This window comes from Pleurodeles waltl, chromosome 1_1, assembly GCF_031143425.1.
Source record: "Pleurodeles waltl isolate 20211129_DDA chromosome 1_1, aPleWal1.hap1.20221129, whole genome shotgun sequence".
Lineage (NCBI taxonomy): Eukaryota > Metazoa > Chordata > Amphibia > Caudata > Salamandridae > Pleurodeles > Pleurodeles waltl.
In genome coordinates, this window is record NC_090436.1 from 147560188 (window position 1) to 147576069 (window position 15882).

Below are 15882 nucleotides of genomic sequence, written 5' to 3' on the forward strand. Positions count from 1 at the left end.
TGTGTGTGTGTTGAATACAACCTTATTTACATACACCTCATGTTAAGTCTCATTTGTGCCAATGCTTTACACATTGCCACTTTGATAAGCCTGACTTCTCTGTGGCAAGCTACCCAAGGGTGAGCGCAGGTTATACAGTGAGTGTAATCACCCTGCCCTGATGGGAGTGATAGGTTCGTCTCCTCAGCCAACCAGAATGTGCCGCCTCCAACAATTCCTTTATTTTTTTTATTTCTTTCAGCATTCAACAATTCACAAACCGTCAGCACTTAAGGACATAAATGTTCCCATAGTGAATCTCTTCGCCCACCCTCTTTGGCCCTTTTTGGTTATGCCATTCATTGTAGACACCTTAAGTCTCTCTTCCCACATTGTCCACCAAGTCCAGCCCCCCAGGGAGAGAGTACTATATAGAGACTCCTGTCTCTGATAAATCGCTTAAGTTGTTGAGTTGTCCGTGGTAGGCTGTCCATTTCCTCCAAATATTATAACATTTTCTGGGGCAACCACAGCCCTCACATACCACTCTCTCTGCCTCCATACATCTGTTGTGTTCTCACCACCACATCTTGGCCATATTCCTTTTTGCCGCTACTAGGCCCAACATACAGAACAACAGTTGTTCACTGGGGATTTCTGAGTCATTGGGGCTGCCCAGCATAACCTGGAGATTGCCACTTCCAATATGGCCTTCAGATCCCCCCAGTACTCGTTAAACTGTGGCAGCTCTAAAGAGTGTGTAGGAACGTACCCTCTTCTGTGATGCAGCTAAGACACATCGGGATCTCTGCCCTCCCTATTTAAATAGCCTGAACCTATGCTGTAAGGTGTATTAAATTTAATCAGTCCCAGCCTTGCTTTAAAGTCATCTTCCCTGGGTTCGCCAGGGCTGTTTTTCAATGGAAAAATATTTTTGTGTGGGGAAAAAATAAAAAATTATTAGGGTAATTCACAAAAGCATTAGTGAGCACAGGAAGTAGCGCAACATGAATACTTTTATGTACTCTCACACGCCTTTGTGATTCAGCCTTGAACGGTCCAACTCCATATTAGCAAAAGTGGAAAGAAGGCACAATCTCAATCATTTCTATTTGTCCTAATTATATATGTATATTGCCTGTATTTTACCATTTTGCTCCCACTTTAAATGTTTGGAGGCCAATTCACAAGGTAAGAGTATGGTAAGGGTAAGGTAAACAGTACTGCAGGAAGAGACCTATTGTGAACATAGAATGGGCTTAGGATGAGCCCCTTAGTCATGATTAGATGGCTTACTTGTCTGTCTCGCATCCCTGCTCCTAATTTGATGGCCTTCTTGCTTATTCTTGTGTGTGTTCTACCCAGGAATGTTTTGGTCTCACTGTGTGTTAATTAGATAGAGTGCCTCCTTCCACCACTGATGTCAGTGTATATGTTAGAAATTGGGTCTCTAGCTGGCAGAGGTACGCATTGTGTACAAGAAAGACTACAATCCTAGTCAGGGTAAGTCATATACACAACCCTAAATTAACCTGTGCTCATCCTGTGGTAGATTGACACAGAGCAGTCAGGCTTAACTTAGGAGGCAATGTGTAAATTATTTGTGCAGTGCAAAACCTAATAACAGTTACACAGTGAAAGACACCACAAAAAGACTCCACACCAGTTTAGAAGAAAAGATAATATTTATCTGAGGGAAACAAGACTAAAATGCCAAAAATCCAAAAAGTAGAAGTGGAGATATGAATTTTTAAAGATTAAATGTAAAATAGTGCTTAGAAGTCACTAGCATTCAAAAGGGTACTTCAGGCCACGAAGGACTGGTGCAAGTTCAAAATCCAGACCGACCACGATGGAGGGTAGGACGGCTACTGAACCCATGCAGGGCTCTCTGAAAACAGTACCTTTGGTGGAGAAAAGTGTTGATGCGGAGGGTACAATGTGTCACTATTTACAGAAGTCTGCTGCAGCACCCACCTCTGAGGCCCAGGACTGGAGGGGGCACCTCAGTCATGGGTAGGACTCACAGATGGCAGAGTCCAGCAGCACCAAGAGAGTTTCATGAAGTCTTTGATGTCCCAACAAGCCCTTAGAGACTCTTGGGTTCGAGGACGTAGAGAACAGGTCCAGTCCTCCTCACTGGAAGCAAGAAGCAGCAGACAGCAGGCCAACACAGCAAAACAAGTAGCAAAGTGTCAGTCCCTCCTACAGCACACCACACAGCAAGCAGTAAGCCAACGCAGCAATGCAGCTGCAGAGTGGCAGTCCCTGGCAGCACAGCAGTCCTTCTTCTTGGCAGAATGTCCTTGGTTCCAGTAGAGCACTGATTTGGTGGGATTGGGGGTCAAGTACTTATGCCGAAATGTGCCTTCGAAGTAAGGAGATTTCAAAGAGGCCTTTGAAGATCACAAGGTCCCTGCCCTTCTTTCCCTGGCTCCAACCACTCTACAGGGGGTTATACGGCCCCTTCTGTGGGGAGAGTCACAGCCCTATTCAGTTGTAAGTGAGGCAGTGCTAAGCCCTGCCCCCTATCAAGCCAGTTAATGGCCCATCAGCCTGGTGATGGGCCATCAGGATGCAAATGCCACGCCCCAGCTGACCTTTGTGTGTGACTCTCTGAAGGAAATACACAAAGCCCAGCTGTCATCCACCCCAGACGTGTAATCAGAGACAGGCAGAGGCACAGAATGTTAAAGTAAGAAAGTGCCAACTTTCTAAAAGTGGCATTTTCAGACTTATAATTTAAAATCCGATTTCACCATAAGTTGGTATTTTAACTTGTGAGTCGAGAGACACCAAATTCAGAATTTCTATGTTTTCCCAATTGGAAGTCACACTTAGAGGATTCTTCATGGTAATCCCAATTTTATCCTGTGGGATAGATAGGCCTCGCAGTAGGGAAAAACAAATGTAGCAGTTTTTGCACTACCAGGACATTAAACTTCAAATTACATGTCCAACAGTTTAAAAACGCATGACTTATATGTAATAAAAAGGAATGTTTGGGCCTGGCTGGTAGGTGCACTTGCCAGGTCGAAATGACAGTTTAAAGCTACACACACAGGCTCTGCAGTTTCAGGCCTGAGACATGTACAAAAGGCTACTGTAGTGGGTGGCACAATCAGTGCTGCAGGCCCAGTAGTAGCATTTTATTTACAGGCCCTGGGCACATACGGGTATTTGCATGCAAATTAAATGTGTAAATTGTGGAGAAGCCGATGTTATCCTGTTTAGAGTACAGGGCACCTGTACTTTAGCTCTGTTTAACAGTTGTAAAGTGCCCAGAATCCTAAAACCCAGCACAAATGAGTCAGAAAAACAGGAGGTCAGAGGGCAAAATGTTTGGGGAAACCGCACCAAGGATGCCAGGTCTAACAGTATATTAGGGACTTTTCCTTCTGGCTGTTCTTCACCAGTGCATGCCTGTCAACCTAGACCCCTTTCACCCTGTGGTGGCTCTTCTAGAAAACAAATCATTGGCTAAGCCAAAAGCTTTCATAGATAAGACCTGTTCACTTTGCCAACTGTGGTTAGGAATTTTGCTCCACTTTCTATTTGGAGAATCACTTTGCTCCACTGAAGCCATATCAGTGATAATCAGTGTCCCCAGCCCTGTTTCCTGAGAATCCCCCTGCCATTGTTTGGTTTTTGGGTGTGTGCCACAGGATAACTCTTCTGTATTGCATTTTACAGGATCCTTACTTCACTTTCTCTTTCAATGTTTTGCTAATGACTATTTGCTATATACGTTGTCCTGTCATTGTCCTTTTCATCAATCAGGCTTCAGTTTTGCTATCAATATTTGGTTTATCAATTTGCGCCATGGGCTTCAATTTCTCAGTCAGTGTTTGGTTTTGGTTTGTATACCAGAAGATAACCCTTCTAAATAGGACCTAGAGGTGGGTGAGCCACCGAAAGCTCGAGTCAGACCTGAGCCAGAAACCTGGCTCTGTCTACGCTCGAGGCCCTCTTGGAACCATGGGCTTAAAATGAGCTGAGGTTTCACAATAGGCAATGTGGCTTATGGCTACAACTGCTGACCATGCAACTTGAGACAACAGGTCCAAATACGGGTTTTGGCTACGCATCATGTGAATCCTGGCAAATCTCCCTGTCCCAAAAAAAAGAGTAACATATTGTGTATCTTGTATCATTGGGCAAGGTTTGTGCTATATAAAACTGCCAAAAATAAAATGTGGATTCTGGGTGTCAATTCTGGGTGACACTCACACTCTAATCTTATCCCGTAAGAATTAATGACCAAGCACTAATCTTTGATGTCAGGAAGGGATACACGTCATTGCTGAATTTCACTGAGTTAAACTGGAATATTGGGATTAATCCTGGCTTCCCTGCTTGAACAGTATTTTTTCTCTGTTTAGATGCTGGCTGTATTTCACGTGATCATTCTTCCATGTTTTCTCTTCTAGGATGTATGACTCAGTGTTTCTGAGAGTGTTTGGTTTGTGCCTGGGTGACGAATTATCACTGTTCTGCACTGTATATTACAGCACTTGTGATACAGTTTCAACGTTTGTTTTCTGGCTTTATGTCAGATGATAACTCTTCTGTGCTGTCTTCTATAGGTATCAAGTCAGTCTTTCTTCTGATTTGGAGTGGCGACAAGATGCCCACCTTGGGGCAAGTGAAGTGCAGCGAGACCCACGTGCAGACTCTGAATCCATTGTTGAAGAAGCACAGGTCGATCCACGCAAGTATTCTCAGAGCAGCTCTGAAAGGTACTTGGAGCAATCCCATTCTTCCATGGACCGGATGTTTGAAACTGACTGCGGAAGATCATGTGACTACAAAGTGGGGTCACCGTCCTACCTGGACAAGTTGCTTTGGAGGGACAATAAACCCCATCACTACTCAGAGCCCAAACTTATTTTAGACTTATCCCACTGGAAACAATCCGCTATTGAACCACCTGGCAAGATCTCTCTGGACGAGGAACCTTCCAATCTTTTCATTGAGATTGCTCAGTGGGTTAAAAACACTCAACCCATGCTGGAATGTCTCCCAGGTTCTCTTCCACATGGCCAAGAGCACAACCAACCATCTCCGCCTCGTCCAGCTGCATCTGAGGACATCAACAGTGGATCGAAATCTCAGTTTGACTTGGATGTTTTCATAACTAGAGCCCTGAAACTCTGCTCAAATCCCGAAGACATAGCAGAGAGCAAACTTCATGATATTAACGGGGCGTGTATTAACGAGCACCCCAATGAGACTGCGCAGATAGAGGTGTATCAGAAAGAGAGATGGTGATGGTCATTTCCTAGAAATGATAAATGCATCAATAACCTACTTACAATTACACAACTGTAAGCAATGTACCTATATTATGAACCTAAAAGTGTGGTGGATGCAACCGCAAATGGGACTGGTCACCTAGTTTTACACTGGAGGATTGTCTTTTTAGGGCAAGCACAAATTCCAGCTTCCCCCTTTTTATGCCTTAATGCAATTAAGGGTTGAGAATGAAAGTGAACCTACTTAGCTGCCTTAATATCCTATCCTTCCGCTTCTGGCAACTCTCTTAACCTTCATGTGTAGCATTTACAAAGCAATCGCATTTTGTATATACATAGTTCAGAATTATGGCATGAATTTCTTAAGAGGACCTCAGATGTTCCAAGTCAACAACACAGTGGGCAGCTGAATGTCTAATCTTAAATGTAGAGGTTCTTAAGCAAAGACTCACTCAGATTATCAATTGCCCTTGGCACTGTTTTTGTAACACATTTATATAACAAAAGCCAATACTATTTTAAATATGGTCAAACAGGAATAAAGTTTTGAGGATTTATTCATATTTTCTCAATTAAAGAGGCACACTGCCGGGCTTCTATGTGCTTAGCGAATAAGCCAGCATAGTGGTGCAATCATATTCTGTAGTCCATGGACACTACACCTGGTGCTAACAAATAAACACACGTGATGTGGTTTGAACTGGGATTATAGGCTCCTGGTAATGAATATAATACAGCATAGCAGGTATGTCCAATTATTTAACTCTTTTTTGAGACCATAAGTCAGTTTAGTGAAAATTGCCACTCACCGAGCCTGGGTGGTATTTTTTCCACCTCTGTTGTTTTGGCTTGGTAAAGAGAGATCTCATCTGCTGGGTCAGGTGGAAACATGGGCCATTTGGGTCATGTTTCCACCGCAGCAGGTGTTTCAGTTGTGGTCCCAGCAGCAGTTGCACGGTTGCTTGGTTAGGGGCAGGTGTGAAGCCTCCTGCGGGTTTGGGGTTAAACATGATCACGATGACAGAAACTTTCAGCCCTCAACCCCCAACACCATGATGATCCGTTAAGAGTCTGGTCAGTTCACCTAGCCAGCACCAACCACAATGCGGCCATTGCACTGCTGTCGGAGGCTGTTGGCAGACCTTAGTTGATCTGGACATGCCCCATTAAAATAAAAGCTCAGGCAGCAAATAATACTGCACCAGTGTGTTCTGGTGGCAGGGGTAGCAGTACTTAACACAGGTAGTCTGTCTCCTCATGCCCTTCCATGACATGTGCCCTGCTCCACAGGTGGAAGCCTATCACTTTCTCCTTTGGGACTATACCATACTTTATGTAATAGGCCCATAGGTTTTAGTTTTGTTGGAATAGATGTATTTTCTCAAACCAAAAATATGCAAAATCAAATGCTCCTCCAGACGCCCCAACCAAGAGACACACAGCTATGCCATGTCCAACCTCTTTGCTAAAGCCTCTGCAAAAGGCCTTTACCTCTCAGTGGTCCACCTCCAAGATATGCCTTACAGCACCAGAAATGTGCACTAAGTTTTTAAAACACCTGGGCTAACACCACATCTAATGCAAAGTCCCTTAGTACCTTTCCATTGGGCAGATACTGCTCCTTCGCCGAGCTGTTAAGTTCTATTATTGATATTTTTAAAGTGCAATGTACGTGGAAGCTTCTTGGTGCTAGACAACATAAAAACTCAAAGTTGGAAAACAACGAAGGTACTCAGGAGCAGCGAGAATATTACAAATCCACATCTTTAACACACGTATGACATGGTGAAGGTCAGCTGCCAAGCATAAAGCTAATGGAAGTCGAATATCTGTGTTTCTGGAGGGGTAGAATTTTAGTTAAGACCAGCGTAAGTACTGATTTTAAGCAATTCATTAGGGTCAGTAGATGAAGTCAGCAAAAGAGTTGCCCAAAAGACAATTGACAATCTGAATTAAACTTTTCCCAATCCTGTTTAAGTATTGACAAATGAGGTTTAGTGTTTTTTTGCATTGAACAATATTTGTAAAGAGGACGCGATGGCTGTGTGGTTTCACCAGGGTAGCAGAAAAGGTGTGTAGGCCTGGATAAGGTTGAGGGTAGAATAGATAAGGACTAAGAGATGCTCCTCTGTGTGAGCAGAACCTGAGCTTTGTAATTTAATATTGGCAAGGCAAGGTCTTTGACCAGAGTCTACGCTTCTCAGTCTCAGCTTCTACGCTCCCACCCGTCTTCTCCGCTCCACCAGCCTCGCTCTCGCCGCCGTCCCTCGCATCCGCCGCTCCACGGCGGGTGGGAGGTCCTTCTCCTACCTGGCGGCCCAGACTTGGAACACCCTCCACACCATCCTCAGGACCACCCAGGACCACTCCGCATTCCGGAGACTTCTCAAGACCTGGCTCTTCGAGCAGCAGTAACCCCCTCCCCCTAGCGCCTTGAGACCCGCACGGGTGAGTAGCGCGCTTTATAAATGTTAATGATTTGATTTGATTTGAGAGTCTGGAAGGAGCAGGAAAGCTTTCCTAACTATAGATTCAAATCACAAAAGCTTCTCTTTACGACAAGCAAATGAAGAAAGTTCTTCCGTGGAGGGGGGAATAGAATTGAGAGGAGAGTCTGTAAACTAAAGATAAAGAAAAGGATCAATGAATTTACTTTTATGACTACTGTCACGGTCTCACCACCCATATTGGGGCTGAATGGGTGAACTTGAATGGAAACTCCCATCCCCTTCCCATACAGCCTACCACAATGGAAGATTGAAAGCCATCTGGAACAAGCTCTTTGATTTTATGGCCCCTCCTCTGGGATAACCAAATCTCAGTAAAAATAATAGGTGAAGAAGATTTAGGTGAGATTTAGGGTCTGCAATCTTGAACCGGTGTTTTGGGGCAGACCAGAAATTACAAAGCATTGTTTTCGAATGTGACGCTTGCCCTGATTGGAATCTTGATTGGCTGAGACAATGGAGTTGCTATTGTGCTAAAATACATTCTCCGGTCTCAGCATTTAAATAATATGATTAGGTAAGGAGGGGTAAGTGGGTTTCTGTGTTTACTCCCAAATAGGTGCATTGAGAATGTGAGCACTCTTCCAGATGGGACAACTCATAACGAGCTTCCTGCACATCCACTGTGAGCTCTCCTACTCCTAAGGTTAGCACCTTCGTAAACACAGCATTTGGTGACACCAGACCTCCTATGACTCCCTGCCATAATAACAAATGGACTGGCCACCGTAGGTCTAGCATGTGTCTTCCAGGGTCATCACTGACCTACAGCTATGAGATTCAGTGTACGGTGTATATAAAGACCTCTAGTGGTGTCACATATACTGCCCAGTGCAGATGATAATTATCAGCGTTTTGCAGAAATGCCTATTGAGGTAACTTTCCCCACCTAAGCAAGCCTTCTTTCTCTACTAACCTTTTTCAATCTACTTTTCTGAAGTTGACGTGTATGTTCTTCAGATACGCAGGAAGGGCAATAGGACCTCTCTAACCTGAATCCACCACTCTGTACAGAACTGCCATAAAACTTGAAAAACTTGACTATACTAGTCATCAGAAAGGTCCTCCAAAATGCATTCTTGTTCTCTGACTTGATAAGATTAAAATACATACAAGAAGAAGTAAATGCTAATCTGAAATTCCAAATAGTATCACCACACTTTAATATAAATATTCTAATGACTGTTTATGTAGTATACACACCAGGTCAAAAGATGCTCAAATAATAGCTCCTCTGTTGTTCTTGTGTGGATTGTGGAAGTCTTCCAAGCCGCTACTGGCTCTTACTAACATGTTCCATGTGTTAATACCAGCTCTAGAAATAGAGAATTAAATATGAATGACACTGCATGAATGGGACACCTGTTTGCAATATTCTGAAACAGATCTGCCCTTCCACCTGTAAAATGCTCCCCATCTTTAAGGTGAGGGAGGGGGTGTTTAAAGATGGTAGCACACAGCCTCAAATTACATTTTTAGAGCTATTGTCAAAGTAAAGTCCCACCTTATCAACATGGCTGGATAGAGGGCCAGGCTCTGCGGACAAGAGCGTGCCCTCGCTTGGCACAAGAGCGCCAGCCAATGGTAATATGAGAAAAATGCTTCACGGGCTAAGCCAACACACCGGGAACACCAAGGCCCTAATTACAGGATGCACAGAGGGAAGAGTTACCACACAGTAAATTTGCATTACTTTGTGTTATACCAGACCCACTACTGTGCAAATACAAGTTAAACCCCATGGAAGGCGGAATCTAAGCAGGTGGTAAATGTATATGGAGATTGCTAGGGGACTTGGAAGGTGAAGGAGGAGGGAGGGGAGTAGGCGAGGGAAGGGGAAGATGAACTGGCCTCCTCCCCATCAGAAAAAAACAGGGGATGAGGCTTGGCTGTTACTGCAGCCAAGCCTCATGCAGTTTTACTGAACGGAGTCAGTGCTCGGTGAAACTGGGTCTGGTTGTCCCTTAGCTATAAAAATGGATACAGAAAAGCCAACCCACTTGGAATCAGGCAGAGCAGAATTCTACTAGGCAATTTGCACTACGTCTCATTCGTTATAAAGGCCTTAGAGGGACTCCAGTATCCAAGGGAAACCTATATAAACCAGGAAACATCATTTCAAAATTAAGACAATTTGTCAATATATTCAAATGATCATTTAAAGCAAAGCTGTAATGTACAAAAAGATGTTTCACTGTTGAAACACGAATGCTCCGAAACATCACATGTGCTACTGGCAAGTAACAATGTTTTCTGGAATACGTTTTATAAACATTTGTAAAAAATAAGAAGGCATATTTATATAATAAAAGAAGAAAAAACAAAAGGGCACTTCGGACTGGAGAGAACTACACCACACTTTACAACTTCTGGTGTGCTCTGGTCTAAAACGTCACCAAAACGAATTAGGGAAGCAAGCGGACACCCCGCCTACATGCACGAGGAGTACGTAATGTGATTGAAGGAACCAGCACCATTGCCACGAAACTGTTCTGACATACAAAGATGAAACCAAATACGTTTTTGTGCACTTCGTGTTCGGGCAGCTATTGACTTAGCACCAGCTAGCGCCGACCCCATTTGTACTCAAGACCAGAACCCACCTGGAGAGACTTCATTTGTGTCCGTTCCTGTGTGTAGAAAGCAACAACAGTGGCGCAAAGTTAAATTGTTGTATTTTTGTCCGTGAAACATTACCAATGTTGATTGTACGCTACTGCGACTCTTAGGCCGCGGCGGGCTTTCTTTCTTCCCATATCTCAGGTCAGGGAAAGCCCACTGGGACCATTTAAATATGTGAGTGATGGGTCGCCGGAGACCATTGAAGAACATGTGTTTGAATGTGCACATTGTCTGCTGAAAAGTCTTTTCTGATTCATCCTTCACGAACAAAACTTTGAAAACTGTTTTCCCGAACGAAATCCAATTTTTTTCTCCTATTTTGATCATGTACATTTTAACTAGAATTTGCTCCAGTGAAGAAATACTGACCAGCAATTCATCAGCGCCCCCGTCTGAAGCCACGTAATCACCCCAAAGTGTAAAAAAAATCCATTATGTCTCGTATTTTTGTCTAAATTGAACAATCTTCCTGTTACTTTTCAGACGGAGAAAAATAAAAAATGAGCTGGTCGCTAGATGGGACATTTTTCCTATGTTTAGTTTCCCAATGTGATTGTATATTACCTTAATAAAGAGAAACGGATATTGATTTTGTAAGTCTTTGTTCTTTAGTTTTAATGTGTTAGATTGCGTCTGTAGTGCCGCGGGTGAACTGGACATGCATTCGTATGGCCCCTCCCCCTGTCTTCTGCATCTAGACCGACATGTGGCACCTGGGCCCTGGATGATTACCTGTTCTTATTAGGAAGCTCTATGTGGATGCTTTAGCCGTGGTAACTCCAAGTCCATCTACCACCTAGAAGTTAAGGTGCCACATTTACAAACAAACGAAGTCAAAGACAATAGGTCTCACTTATGAGACCTCTTGGCTTAACTTAGCTAATGTTTTTAGAGATGCTGTACAGCATTGCAATTGCTGTGCAGCATAGCTAAAAGACAAACCAAAAAAAAGCACAATGGCCACTGCCTCATTTTGTAAGGGCACACATGCATTCGCCACATATGTGCTCACCTGTAAAAGGACATTCATTTATTTCCTTTTATTTACCAATCCGAGATGGATTAGTACATTTTAAGAAAGTGGTGCAAAGGCACTTTTCAGAAATGGAGTATGAAAACAGACGAGGGGGTTGCGGGAAAGGGTGTGGGAGTTTATTATAATGTGTCAGACAGGGGAGAAGCAACATAGTAGAAGGGGGCGAAGCCACAAGAGAAAGAGAATAGGGGGTACAGGGAGAACCCATGGGCGATAGAGACCATCATGGAGTGCAGGGGGAGTGAAACACACAGGTGAGAAACAGAAACATTGGATGGGGTGTGTGCTCCAGGTAACCCTACAATATCTGTTTTGTAACCAGATTGGTTGCCCTGTCTGGTAGTTTCAACCTAAAAAGTAGTGCAGTGCTGCACTGTGTCAATCAATCAATCAATGAATATTTGTAAAGCACGGCTACTCACCCATGAGGATCTCAAGGCTCTGTGTTGCGCTAAGGGAAGAGCAGCACAGAGCCATATCTACTAAAACACGGCACTGCTGCTCTGGTATTTTTTTAAGGCTGCCTAGCACCACGCACACACACTTTTGTACAATCCTACAAAGCTTTGTGCGAGATGCCTGGAAAAAGTTTTGCAGTGGAAAGTTATACTTGAAGTACAAAATACGATGCCTAGACTAATTTTAAATCTTTTCACCGAGTGGATGAATGATGTTCAGTGTAGTACATATTCAATGTTTGAAAAAGATAGGAGAAAACAAAATTCACCTTGTTACTGCCTGACTCAAGAAGACATTTTTTGGTGCTAAGCCCTGTGTTAACATTTTAGTAGATAGTGCTTTGCATCAAAAACCCTGGTGAGTAGCATAGGAATGCCCATGCTCCACCTCTAGTATATTCTTTTGTTGCAACTAATGCACAGTAAACCACACAAAGCACTATGGGGCATATTGTTTGCGCCAAATGTGCGTCACATTCAGCGCAAACCGTGCACCATATTTATACTTTGACGACCAAGCCCGCGAACGCCAAAATTCCGCCGTGTGCATCATTTTCTGGATGCAGGAAACCGCCTTGCGTTAATGACATGCAAGGTAGGCGTTCCCGTCCAAAAAATGACTTAAACACCCGTACGCTATATTTATGCTATCGCGCAAAAATCACGCACGGCCGGGAGGCGGAGTCGGAAAATGACGCACAGCCCGATCTGTGTAAAAAAATAACGCCTGGGTCAGGGCAGGCGTTAAAATGGGGCAAACACACCAGTACTTAAGGAAAACACACAGAAGCAACAGCAGTGCTCCAAAAGGAAGACATGGAGGTGCTTTTCATCCAGCATGCACGAAGACGCAGAGCACAGGACCAACAACAGCAGCTTCTACAACACCAGCAGGGACCCCAAAGGCAACGCAGAAGGCAGGAGAGGATATTCCGCACCAGGACAACCCTTCTGGGACTCCGGCAACAAGACATCATCCATAGGTACAGACTCAACTGGCAAGCCATTCAGCAGCTGCTGCGCAACATTGAGCCACAGTTGGCACCCAGCTTGCAGACACCCCACACCATTCCACCAGAAACCAAGCTGCTAGCTGTACTCCACATGTTGGCAAGTGGCTCCTTTCAAACTACTGGTGCCCTGGTTGCCGGGATCTCACAGCCCTCATTCTCTGCCTTCCTACCCAAGGTATTGGATGCCATCATCTCCCTCACACCCGCCACATCAGCCTCCCCAACACACAGCAGAAGCAGCAGGAGACCAAACAGGGCTTCTACCAAATCAACAGCTTCCCACACATGCTTGGTGCCATTGACTGCACACATGTACGCCTTGTGCCATCTGCTGCAACCGAACATCTATACCGCAACAGGAAGCACACACACTCCATCAATGTACAGGCCATTGTCGATCACTGGGGATTGATCACCAACATCGTGGCAAAGTATCCTGGGAGTGTACATGATTCATTCATCTTCCGCCACTGCACCATCAATCAACACTTCCAGGATGGACGATATGGAAATAGCCTACTTGTTGGTAAGTACAGAAACCTACTTATATACACACTGCACAACAACCCTCTAGGACAAACAACACATACACCACTACATTGACATGTGGCCAGGAACACACTGAGGTTGTGACACCGCTAGACATGTTTGATATCCTCACCCAATGGGATACACACCTAGGGACAAATTACAGATCCAAATAACAACAGATGCCACTCCACAGACACAAGGGAACAATTTAAAACAACACAATGACAATGACATGGCCTCAACTGGCAGTACAACTTGGAAGATTAATCTTTCAATATCACATCAATAACACTCAATCACGCACCCTTCCAAGCAATAAGTACTGTGTAAGGGGTGTGTAATGTGTTTTGCTGCAGGTCAAACACCATGACACACATAGCATGATGATGACTACAATGAAGGTGACATGGAATCATTGAGTCTGTACCAATATCTCACATCACTCCTGCTGTCACAATGCCCACTACCAATAAGCAAGTGGACTGTGCTAAGAACACATATTGATGTGACAATATTGCAAAGTGCACATTCCTACACATATGGATTGAGACAATTGCACATATACACAACAGGTGTACAAGCATATGGACCTTCTGACACTGTAAATTACAACCTCACAACCAAGTTAGCCAGCTGAACTAGAACATGTTCAGTAGTATAGGTACATGTTTGAACCTGAGTCGACTTGGCAAGGGCAGAGAAATAGGTCTGCAGAGAACTTGTCACACATGGGATATTTGTGCATAGTCAATTGTCAACACGTCAGTGCTGACAACTTATGGAGACGTGTTGTACATTGTCACCTTGCCAAATCTAAGGGCCTCACTGATGTGTAACCAATTCTATTGCATATGTTAAATTGGATGGGATGTCCAGGCCATATAGATGCAACCGAGTTACCACCATTGTGGAATTGATTCTGTCTATGGAAGTATCATCTCACCCCCAGTAAGACACATGGACACCTCTTTTACATGACATAATGCAAGGGAGTACACACTGTACTGCAACTCTACAAAAATACCGCTGACATCCGGTCAATCAGCCAAACACCAGTTCAGATAAGGAAACAACCCAATGCTGATGGTACATCCTAGAAGCCTAGGATTCCACACAATTACACTAACACTTATGAGTCACAGACAACACAAGAGAACAACTGCCATGCAAAGTGATAATCATGGTGCAAGCTACATCAACATTTTCTCACTCATTTTCTCTTTCAGCTATTCAGGGGTATGGGATCCAGCCATGGATCATGACCCCATTTGCAAACCCAAGCACTGCAGCAGAGCGTGCCTATAATGAGGCACATCGGAGGACACGCACCATTAGTCGAGAGGACCTTTGGCATCCTGAAGTCAAGATTCAGGTGCCTCGACATCACCGTAGGCAGCCTCCTATACTCACCTGAAATGGTGTGCAAAATCATTTTGACCTGTGCCATCCTGCACAACATATGTGTAAGGAGGAACATTCCCCTATATGAACCCGACCCACAAATGCCTGAAGAGGAGGAAGAGGAGGATGCTGTCCATCAACATGAGGGGGACCATCCAAACACAGCTGCAGGATTGCGTCGGAGACAACATATTGTCCAAAATTTCTTTTAACTCTACTCACCATCACCACTGTCTTACCATATGTCAATAAACACCTATTCTATTCACTATATCATGGTCTGGGTAATAATTTTTGCATAACATTATCCCTAAGAATCATAATCAGAGTGTAGCCTCATGGAGCATTGCAGAAATACAGATTAGGATAGAGAAAAATCCACATCATATTTGATGGGTATGAATGTACACCCAACTTCACACACACATTGTAAATGACATATATCCTGTCTATTTCACATTTGAAGGGCAATATCAGAGGAGCACAGCTATTTCACACATACATGTTAGCAACATGGCTCATTGCATATGCACACAACTAAGACACCATCATTCAATATGTAAAAAAAATGCCTCAGACATGAGGCAGTGGATGTGCTATTGCATTGGTAACAAGAAGGTATGACCAGACCCTTGACATCAGTAAGTGTTACATCAGCTATCTTTGTAAGGAGTATGTGTGAGAAGATTTCCATATAAGCAGAAAATGGATAGCACGAGTGCCCCAGGTATGACTGGCATTGCACACAAGACATCCCCTGCACATGCCATCCCAGGTCATAAGTACTGTCACTGCCATGTTCCCTGTCTCACCCCACCCTTCTTCAGAGTGCCCTGGAAATGGAGTATTTGTGTCCAGATAATCCCTCATCTACACACACCCAGACTCACATTCTGAATCCAGTGTGCTTCCCTCCTTAGTATGGTATGCCATAGTCATTGTTCTTCTGTCTGCATGGACTTCTGGTTGAATAATGCATTGCCTTGTAGTCTGTAGGACCTGTAATCACCTGTATATTGCTTCCCATGTGAATGGTACTGTTGGCCCTTTGAACTTGATTCTCACCTACAGGACTTGTGA

At 44.0% G+C, this 15882-nt stretch overlaps 1 protein-coding gene across 3 annotated transcripts in view; it reads left to right on the forward strand.

Moving 5' to 3' along the window:
- The window catches only part of MAPK4 (mitogen-activated protein kinase 4), a 405231-nt gene extending 394281 nt beyond the window's left edge, over positions 1 to 10950 (forward strand). For all 3 annotated transcript variants that reach the window (XM_069219254.1, XM_069219249.1, XM_069219259.1), the window contains one exon: positions 4566 to 10950. In XM_069219254.1, coding sequence (XP_069075355.1) covers positions 4566 to 5250 — 685 coding nt within the window. In that variant the 3' untranslated portion in view covers positions 5251 to 10950. The remainder of the gene's footprint in view (positions 1 to 4565) is intronic.
- The last annotated feature ends 4932 nt before the right edge of the window (positions 10951 to 15882 follow it).